The 11,140-nt window shown below is 39.3% G+C and overlaps 1 protein-coding gene and 1 pseudogene across 1 annotated transcript; both read right to left on the bottom strand.

Moving 5' to 3' along the window:
* Nucleotides 1–6,353: 6,353 nt before the first annotated feature.
* Nucleotides 6,354–7,967, bottom strand: LOC116091339 (testis-expressed protein 13D-like). Its single transcript, XM_031372667.1, has one exon. It carries the CDS (start codon nt 7,965–7,967, stop codon nt 6,354–6,356), a length of 1,614 nt encoding a protein of 537 aa, XP_031228527.1.
* Nucleotides 7,968–10,382: 2,415 nt separating this feature from the next.
* On the bottom strand, nt 10,383–10,518 carry LOC116096136 (annotated as a pseudogene).
* Between the last annotated feature and the right edge of the window lie 622 nt (nt 10,519–11,140).

The following is an 11,140-nucleotide window of genomic DNA, read 5'->3' as shown; positions in this document are numbered from 1 at the left end:
GATTTTACCTCCATCGTAGCTAAGCTGAGAGTTGACAGTTCTGCTGCACCAAGGAATGAATTGCAGGCTCAATTTTTGGATACAGACTTCCTGCTATGGTCAAAACTATTTGATTTGAGTGAGTGACTTTATTATCAGCCCACAGAGAACAGGTTACATTCATTTATGAAATGGTGTAGGTATTAAGATGGTCTATCCATAAAGTTATTCACCAACTGTTTCAATGAACAATGGTTCTGCTTGGAGGGTGGCACAGACATTAGGTGTGGGTAAGAATTTGGTTTATTAGCTGTGATAATTTGGAAAAGCATTCATCTCAGAAAAAGAGTAACTTATAAAGTCCTCTTCTTCAAACTTGTTACAAGAGCTACAAATGTCAGTCAAAGCATTCAGTCTCACTTTGTTGTTCTCTTACAAGCCACCTCCTACTCATATACAAACATGCATATATGCAGGTACACATACTTCCTGCAAACAGTAACAGATGATGGGGCTTAGAGAGGTGACTCAGCAGTTAATAACATTTGCTTCTTTCCAGAGAACTAAAGTTCGGTTTCTAGCACCCATGTCAGGTGGCTCAGTACCATGTGTACCTTCAGTTCTAGGGAATTGTCATCCTCTTCTTCCCTCTAGGAGCACCCACATGCATGTACACTGACACTCATAAAATATTCAAAACTATTTTAAAGTTGGCTATATATGTTTTGATGTTTCAAAATTGTCTATGTAGTATCAGAACATTTTAGTGGTAATGGTGCGAGATATACAATTCCTTCTCTTTTCTTCTATTTCTTGGAACCAATAAATTAAATCTTTTTAAAAAATGACCTACAAACTGGGCTGGAGAGATGGTTTGTTGGTTAAGAGCACTGAATGCTCTTCTAGAGGTCCTGAATTCAATTCCTAGTAACATGGTAGTTCACAACCATCTGCAATGAGATCCAGTTCCCTCTTCTGGTGCATTTGAAGACAGCGACTGTGTACTCACACACATAAAATAAATAAATCTTTATATAAACTAGAAACAAAGCCCTCAAGGAGTTTTTTTCAACATTTTGTTTTTGGTTTTGGTTTTGGTTTATTTTATTTTATTTTATTTTTTGGTTTTTCAAGATCAACATTTTTATAAGTACTGTGATATGGTTTAATAGTGCACACCACAAAAGTAATTATAGGTTTCTGTCTTGAAACCAATTATTTTGTCATGTAGAACCAAATGATACATAAAGCATAAAACAGTATATGTAAACATTAAAATGCCTATAGAATATGTCGAGAAAAGCTGTAATATTACTAATATTGCATTTTTTAAATAAAGCAAAATTAACTTTCCTGGCAACATTTTTGAAAACTTGGGTCACAATCAAGCCATCTGCCCTACCACAGAAGCCTTGCAATTTAAAATGTACACACTTGCTGAACCTGGACTCTTCACAATCAGCACTTACTGATATTTAGCATGTGATGAAACTGCTAGATTTTTGTATAAGTTCATCCCAGCTTGTATCTCAAACCTTTATAATCTTTTATAACTATTCCCTTAAAGGATCTGCTGGCTTGTATCTGTAAACCCTATACTTGGGAGCCTGAAACTGGATTGCCACAAATTTGAGGTTATCTTTGACTATAGAGTCAGACTGTCTTAAAGAACAAAATCGACAACAACCAAAAAAAATAAATAAATAAAAAATACAAAAAGAAGGAAGTGTCGACAAATTTCAATTGCAAAAAGTTTAGGAAAATGGTTAGCTAGTATATGATTTGTCAGTGCATAGCAAAATTAACTGGATTTTTAAATTAATTATATAAGATGGTAAAAAATTAATTATGTAAGAATTAATAAAAAAGAATTAATTATATAAGATGGTAAAATGATGACTTTTTTCATTACAGCATTACATTGCTTTATATGATGAAATTTTATGTTGACTCACAATTTTAAAGGAGAAGAATAATCACTTACTGTTTGATGCCTTTCAAGACTTGAAATCTACAGGTTAAAGAATATGATGGGGCAATTGACCAAGAGGCAGAACACTATGGTTTGGTAATTACTTTACAGAAGAACAAGTACTTCACTGAGTACAGAACATTGCTCAAATTATAGCAAGACTGCCCCAAATGCCTGCTCTTCACTTATCTTTAAAGAAATAAAGGAAAATGAAGATTTTCTGTGGCATTGCTTACCTCTGAAAGTGACAGGTGAGAAGATAGAGTCTCATTCCACAATACTTTCAAGAGGCTAGATGAGATGGGTCAAGATCTTACCTACTACAGTAATCATTAGTACACTGGAGAAAGTGTGTCCAATGGTGACCCAACAGGGAATAATACTTAAGGAATTGTACAGAAGACCTAGAGATATTTAATAATAAGAAAATACCCTGTGTAACTGTTTTACTGTGTTTCTGGACATTAAAAAATATAAACATTATAGTCGATGACAAAAGCAACCTTATAAGCTGAGAATACAGCTCAATTGGTAAAACATATGCAAAGTCCCCAGTTCAATCTTTAGTACTACAGAAATAGAACGTTGCCAAGTTACATACTAGGAATATGTGGTATCACGTGAAGTTTAGTGTCAGTTGATATAATCATTCTATCATCTACCAAATGTGAGAAAACCACTCCAGTGTGAGTCACAATGCCTGGACCACATAGAACCCACTAGCAACAGTGTTAAGACTTTGCAAGGTATACGCTAAGATTCTATGTGTTTGCCACTTAGCGACATGATTAATTTTAAGAGTATCAAGTCTATCCTCTGAACCATGAGTCTGAAGCTTTTGAAATATAGCCCCTAATTTTTTTCTCAGCAAATATATAAAGTTATATTAGACTTCTACAGCTAGTAATTTAACCACATAAAACAAAACCCAAGTAGTTCAAGGCTTTATCTAAGCAACCAAGATGTCTTCTACTTAATCATATTAAACTCCGATATAAACTTTTTATAAAATCTGTCTGCTCAGTCAAACATGCCACTCTCATTGCCATTGTGTAATTGACCACCCCCTTCATTTTCCACAGTGGAAGTAACTACAACAACAAATGGCCCTATGTGCTTACAGTCTAAGCGCTGACAACATCCAAAATTAGACTTCTAAAAATAGTCTTACCAACTATCAGCCATTATTACCTCAAATCTCTGTGACATCCATAGACCTCAAGGTTAGTTCCTTTAATTTAGGTATTGTTAATCCCTATTACTATATAAATACATTATATGATATAGGTAACTAATTAAGGTATTATGCAGTGGAAGGAGAACAGATACTGGAACCAGTAAAACTATATTAGGAAGCCAGGTCTCACTAAACCCCAAATTTGGGTATTGGCTAAACATATTTATAAAAGAGGAATATTGTACATTTTCAGGTATGATCATTTCATACTACATAATCAATTGGTATGCTCATTTTTGGAGAAAACTATGCAAGTGATATTATACAGACTGAGTAGATTGTAATTATATATTTAAGAATATATATTTAGAAATATACATTGAGGAATATATATGTATACATTGCATACACACATATAAATATGTAACAAAAATTGATGAAAAAAGGCCATGTATTTGACAGGGAAGAGGAATATATGAGAGATTGTAGAAAAGGAAAAAGAAGGAAATGGTGTAATTATACTACAATCTCAAAAATAAAAGAAATATTTTTAAATAGAGTAAATGGGAGTGATACTACCTACTTTGATGTATTATATATTATAGGTTAATACAGTATTATAGATTATATAGTATATATAAAGTATCATATATTTTTATATAGGAACCCATTATAACTATACTGACCAAAAAATATTATATGCTTAATAAAACTGATCCATAGCAGGCACTGGATGGTATCTTTCCATTTACACCAAAATGAGCCCTTAGGCATATTATTGTAGTGCACAGATTAGAACACAATGGTAGGTAAATAGAACCAATACTTCTTGGCTGTCTTAGGGTTACTGCAGCTGTGATGAAACACTATGTAGAATATCAAGATGGGGAGGAAAGGGTTTATTTCAGTCATATGTCCATATAATAGCTTATCAACAGTCAGGACAGGAACCTAGAGTCTGGAACTAATTGAGGGGCCATGGAGGGGTTCTGCTTACCGACTTACCCCTGAAGGCTTGCTCGGCCTTCTTTTTTATAGAACCCAGAAGCACCAGTCCAAGATATCCCCACCCACAATGGACTGGGCCCTCCCAATCAGGTCCAACCCCAACAAAGCAATACAATGAACTTAACCTGGACTATAGGAGGATTTCCAGTGATTAGGAAAAATTCAGTATTCCTTGAGAACTTGTGAAACTGGTCCCCATTTACCTAAAGGAGTCATTTCCCTTCTCTGGCAGAAGAAACAGGTGGCTACCTGTGGTGTCTATCAGCATATCAAAGCTCATGCCAAGTCTCATTTGTGTTCTCTATTCCAAAAATTCCAAGGTACTATAAGCACAAATGGATATGGTAAAACTTGCCTGTCCTAGCTGGTTTTGAGCATCAGCTTGAAATCTTCAAGGAAGTATTCCCTCCATGTCAGCACACTGAAGCTGTGGCCCAAAGAGAGCCAAGACCACATACTGTGTTGTCAAGAGAACTCAGCAAATAATGTATAAGTTTCCCACATGGTACTGGTTTTGAGGGCATGAAAGGATTGTGGAGTGCAACAAAGATTTGATCCTGTCTTTCAGATGGGTAGGATTATGGGGTAGAACACTGGTAACAACGCCTTAGAAAGGCAGGAAGAATATTTCTGTTGATGGGACATTAGGCAACTCCAAAGATATAACAGTACAGAGATTCTTGGTACAGAGCAGGACTGAACCTCCTCTACCAGAGATCCAACTTAGGCAGAAGCACCCACTTCACGTTCTGTCCCTTTGTCCCTTCCACTCACCCCACCCAACCCCCAGAAGCTCCACAAAAGTGCCTCCAATTCCTGGATCTTTACCAGGAGGAAGGGCCCGCCAATAGTGGATAATAGTGGATAATAGTCCTACAGTTCAATGGATGGAAGATGATGATGAGATGCTACCCATGAGCCAACCCTCCCCAAAATACAAACCACACGAAAGGCACATTATGAAAGTACACACTCTTTATTGTTACCAGCAGAAGATGGAAAAAAAAACCTGAAAGGGTAGAATGTGGTTAAGTTGGAATAATTCAAGGAACTGAGTGAGAACTTTAGTTGAGAGTGGAGAAAAAACCAAATTCCCATCCCTGCCTCCTTCCTTGCTAGTTTGCCTTACTTGGGATGAGAGCATGTAAAAGAACAGTTTATTCAAATTCACTGACGAAAGTCTCTAAATAATAACTATTTCATGAATTACATGAAACATATCAAAGTTCTTATCATATGGAATTTAACATTATAACTTCCTGAACTTGTTAAAGCTAGCTCATCATCCTAGTTGAAAAAATTAAATTCTAACAAAACTAGATTGTCCGGCATTGTCCCCAGAATGTGTGCCAGTAGCCTTTTCTCTCCTAATAGTTAAACTTTTCTTTGCTTCCACTACTGGGGTCTTACTGATTTATGGGGCCCATGAGAATTAAGATGTTTCTTTTGGTTCTTGGACGGTATTATAATGGAGCAAGTTTACCTTCCTCAGCAGCAAGCAAATTTGTGGAGCTACAACTTCTAAAGACCACTTTAACCTATAAACTTAAAAGCCAAAAAAAAATAGCTAACAAAGGAAAGAGCATTTTTTGAGAAGAAGTTCTATTTCTAAGTATGTAGGTTTTTCAGGGAAAGAAAATTAAGAAGGAAACAAAGGAGGGGGAAGGGTTTCATAACTAATACTTCTTCTTCTCCTTCTTCTTCTTTTCTTCTTCTTCTTCTTCTTCTTCTTCTTCTTCTTCTTCTTCTTCTTCTTCTTCTTCTTCTTCTTCCCCTTCTTCTTCCTCTTCTCCTTCTTAAGAGTGTCATCCTATCAGGAATAGCCACCGGGAATCCACCTCCTGCAAAACTGCAAAATTGAAATGCTATTAGGAAGAAATCTTGGCTCTAAGGAGTATAATATTCAAAACAACCCTCCTTTATCCAAATAAATTTTTAAAAAAGAATATACACATTTATAATCTTAGTTATTTACACAAAGCAACATCAACCTATATAAAGTGTCCTTTAACTCTCTGACTGAACCATATAATCAAGATAATTTTTGATAATAAACAACAATGACAAAAGGAATATTTTTTATGTGTTAAAGCATCCTGATAACAATCTAGTTAATTTGTATAAAGGCCTAACAGGTTATTTTGTCTGTAAAGCAAGTTATTGTTGATGGGGTTGAGGGTTGTTAGTAGACTGGTTTCTTTTGCTTACCTTCTGGAATCAGTAAGATTGTCCTCTACACTCAGGGGGCATACAAATTTTCTTGCATTTGTAGCATGCTTTGCGCCATGAAAAATTTGTAGCCTTACACCTTGGGCAGACCCAATCCTTCCGAGAGTGTGAGCTGGGCTGGGATTCTGAAGCTGCTTCCACTTCTGGCTTCTTGTCCTTCCTCGACAGTTGAGGTTGCTGTTTCTTTGGGCCTTCTCTCACAGCTTGGCTCCAGCTCTTCCACACAGGAGTTGGCGGGACATGCTCCACACCTTCTTCCTTGAATTGACAGCTACTGGAGTACAAGGAAGCTGGAGCTGATGCCTGGGAACTACTTTCACTTTGGCTAGGGAGTTGACCTTGCTCAGGAGGGTGTAGTTCCTGGAGATTCTGAAGATCTCCATCGTTGTCATATGCTTCTTCTTCCTCTGCTGCCTCCTCTTCCTCCTCTTCATGTGCCTCTTCAGCTGCATCTGTTGCTTCTTCTGTTTCCCCCGGTGCTGCTTCTGCTGCTACTGCTGATGTTGCTTCTGGTTCTTCATTTTCTCCTTCACTATCATTTTCCATGTCCACTAGGGTAGCCCTATCCTGGGTTCCAAGTGGATCTTGCTCTTGAATGTGGCTTCTGATGTCTCCCAAGGTATTTGTCCCCTGGCACATCTCTGAGTTTCCCTCCTGGCTGGTGTCTCTGATGTCCTCTGTGGGTACAGCACTCTGGGTGGCCAGAAGACCTTCAGGAGCCACATACCATCTCTGATCCCACTGATTAACTGGACCCTGGCAGCATGGTGCAGCAAAAGGAGCAGAAGCATACACAGGAGGCATCTGAACTAGAACTACAACACCTGCTTCTGTTCCCATGACTATTGAAGGTGAGAAGGGCATCAAGAATGGAGATCCCATTGGGAATGGTGGATGTGCTGGGAGCTGATATGGCACTGGGACTGGCACAGTTGGTTGCACGGCCACGGGCCAGGGACTCGTGCCTCCTGGCATATAAAAGGCATTTGCTGCAGATGACATTTGTGCTGCCAAATACTGTCTGTCGAATGCCCCCATGGCACCCATAACTCTTGCATGATCTGGACTCAGGGGTACCACTGAAGCCCCAAATTGTTGGCTTTGAATACCAGGCACTACATCATGACCCAGAGGAGCCATCCGGACCGATCTTTCAACCTGGTACAGCCTCCAACGCAACAGATCACATTCCCTCATTGCCTGCTGTAGGGCGGCTTGAGTAGAAATCAACTGGGTGACCACCTCATCTCGCTGTCGACGGAGCTGCCACAACTCTGATACTGAGGCCCTGGGAGCTGAGAGGCACTGCCCCAACGCATCCTGTGGCAACCCAACCATATAACCCTGCGTCCCATGCTGCCTTGTAGCTATTCGCACACCCAGTGCCAGGGCACTCCAGGTATAGGCCCTTTTGAGAGAACGTGGCACCCAAGGATCAATCAAAATGGCGCGAAGTTGGTCTTCTATCTCATTCCAGGGCCGCATGCAGAAAGCCATGTAAAATTCGGGCCCACCTCCGTTCTTGAGGATTTCATTGTTAATAAATCTAATTACTTCACTGTGGCGAAAGCCACAGGAATAGTCGCCCAAGTCCATCGCCATGGTCAATAAGGCCTAGTTAAGCTAGCGCGCCTGACCGAATTCTGCTGCCACTGTCTCTCAACGGTCACAGATACAGGTTGTGCCACCAATCCCGTTCCCCTCTTCCCACTGGCTCAGTCCTAAAACAGTTCTTGCCCAATCTCACAAAAGAACAAAGCCGATACTCTCACCACCTCAGCCTTCTCTGGACAACAGCGAGGACCACCGGAGGTCGAAGTCCTTAATGGCAGCAAAGTGGCAACTGTTACAGATAAACTTAGGACATTACGTCACTAGCTTAAACGTCACAGAGAGAGCGCCCCTTGGCCCTGCGCCACTTACACTTGCCCATGATAGGAACAATACTGAGCCACCAGCCATCATCGGCTTGCTTAACAAGAGCTTGGGAAACAAAATAACCAAGATGATGCAGAGAATTCATAGCCACACAATAGAGTTGAATATGAATTCATAAGGGCTGCTCATAGTTCAGCTATGACTCTCAAGCTGTTTTATTATGGTTTAGCTTTTGCTGTCATGAGTCCAGTGGAAGAGAGCTTGCCCTGCATTAGGTAGCAGAAGGTTCTGGGTTTCATTGAATGTGCAGTAAGAATAGTTAATACTTAGGTGTGGTTGGTTGGTTGGTTGGTTGGTTGGTTGGTTGGTTGGTTGGTTGGTTGGGTTGGGTTTTTTTGTTTTGTTTTTATTTGGTTGGTTGGTTTTCGAGACAGGGTTTCTCTGTGTAGCCCTGGCTGTCCTGGAACTCACTCTGTAGACCAGGCTGGCCTCGAACTCAGAAATCCACCTGTCTCTGCCTCCCAAGGGCTGCCTTAAGGCAAGCGCCACCACTGCCCAGCTAGCCTAAGTGAAGGACATCTGCAATCCTACCCTTCTGGAGATTTAGGCAGAAAGGGTACAGTGAGTTCTAGGGTAGCTTGAGCTACAGAGTGAGACATTATGTCAAAAAAATTCACAGGGATAATTATAGTTTGGGAATGAAGCAAGACAATTTCAGGAAGAAACTTTTTTCTGCTTTTTGTTGTTGTTGTTGTTGTTGCTGTTTTTTACAGCTCAGCCTCCCATATACCTCTCAGCCTCCTTTCACTTTCAAATTCATGACCTCCTTTAGCATGCATGCATAAGGACTCCTTTATGCTATGAAGTTTAGTGTTGCTCTTTTTTAAAGAAATATGAAAATTTTTCTTTTCATATAAAGTCATAATGACTTAATTCTTGACAACTAAGAATTTTAATATTTTAATATTTTCTTAACATCGTTCCTCCACATTTATCAAATTAATGTATCACTGAATTATATTGGGTTAGAATGTTTGCTTTTTAGGAATGTTTGAATTTCTGAGTTTCATTTAAAAAGTTATTCGTGGGGCTGGTGAGATGGCTCAGCCGGTAAGAGCACTGACTGCTCTTCTGAAGGTCCTGAGTTCAGATCCCAGCAACCACATGGTGGCTCGCAACCATCTGTAAAGAGATCTGACGCCCTTTTCTGGTGCATCTGAAGACAGCTACAGTGAATTAAGCTGGAGTGAGCAGGGCTGGAGCAAAGAGGTCCTGATTTCAATTCCCAGCAGCCACACACATGGTGGCTCATGGCCATCTGTACAGCTATGGTATACTCATACACATAAAAAATAACCAAAGTACATCTTTGAAAAAAAAAAGAATTAAAGATGATGTAGCTTCTTCTCAGATTTGAGAAGAAAGCCTGGGATGCCAGGCAGGGAAAAAAAAAGTTACTCCTTTGAATTTTGGCTTGGGATTAGAATAGAATTTCCAGGAACTTTTGAAATAGCCCTAAATATAAATATACTTCTCACATTTTATACTATGTATTTATGTGAAGTGGTAGCCTCAGCATTCATGGTTATAAAATAAAAATAGTAATTAACTCTGAAAGTGTTGAAGATGCTCTATATTCTGCAGTATCAACTATTCAGCCAAGATTTAATTCTTCATGTAAAAATAATCAAGTACATCCATCTCATTACCATGTAAATTTGCTTTCATTTTTAATAAATGATCAATTTATATGTCTACCAAAGATGTGTTTTAAAATACATTTCTTTATGATTTATTATCAGTAGATGTTTGATTTTTGTATACCTATTTTACATATCCATCCACCCGGGTTGTGAAAGAATTCTTGGGGAAAAATGAGATGGTAACAAGAAAAGTTTAAGAAACCCTGCTCTAGATAAAGTCTTTTAACATACTATATGCTCCAAAGGACTTGGGGAGCCCAACAAGCGTGCCTTTGGTGTTTGCATGCATCCCACCAGTATCTTCTCTCTACACTCTACCTGCAGTTTTCCTTGGAAGATATTCCACATTCCTGGAATTTCTTTTTGAGAAAATATATTTCAGTTACAGTTTCACTCTCACAGTTTCACCCCTAGCCTCTTTTTTTTTTTTTTTTAAAGCCTACAGCACCCGGTATTCCCCGGCGGTCTCCCATCCATGTACTAACCAGGCCCGACCCTGCTTTGCTTCTGACCCTGCTTAGCTTCCGAGATCAGATGAGATGGGGTGCATTGAGGGTAGTATTGCCGTAGACCACACCTAGCCTCTTTATCTGTGTCTATAAGGACCTTACCTTTGCACACATTGCCTGGCCTCCCATGATTTCTTTTGAAGTATGGGTAGAGGCCTCCATGATCCTCTAACACTGAATCTTGTACACTTGCCAAACCACCATCACATGGATGAAGCCAAGATGATTGCCAATGTAATCACCAGCCTTTCAACTACAGCTACTGTGGCCTCTGAGTGTTTAGTATGCTGTGGAGATTGAAACAAATTCTGGTACAACAACTTCCTTGGTGGCCGAGTAAACCTTAATTCATTTTACCTTCATAGTTTATTTTTCATCAAGTTTTCCCTGTTTTTTTTTTTCCTTTTTGTAGGTGGTATAGAAGTTATCATTATTTTTGTATATTTTCGGGGATTTTGTATCCTGTTTCTGTATTTGGTATGTTTAAGTGTTATTATTTACCTTTCTCTGAATGGTATTGGCAATTGAGCCCTCAAGAACAGGGTGTTCCTATTGTGGTTGTTAACAAATGCTTGCTGACAGGAGCCTGATATAGCTATCTCCTGAGAGGCTCTGACAGGACCTGACTAATACAGAAGTAGAGGCTCACAGCCATCCATTGAACTGAGTACAGCGTTCCCAATGA

Source organism: Mastomys coucha, chromosome X (genome assembly GCF_008632895.1).
Source record: "Mastomys coucha isolate ucsf_1 chromosome X, UCSF_Mcou_1, whole genome shotgun sequence".
Classification (NCBI taxonomy): domain Eukaryota; kingdom Metazoa; phylum Chordata; class Mammalia; order Rodentia; family Muridae; genus Mastomys; species Mastomys coucha.
Note: the sequence above shows the minus strand (reverse complement) of the source record. Positions and strands in the feature narration are given on the sequence as shown.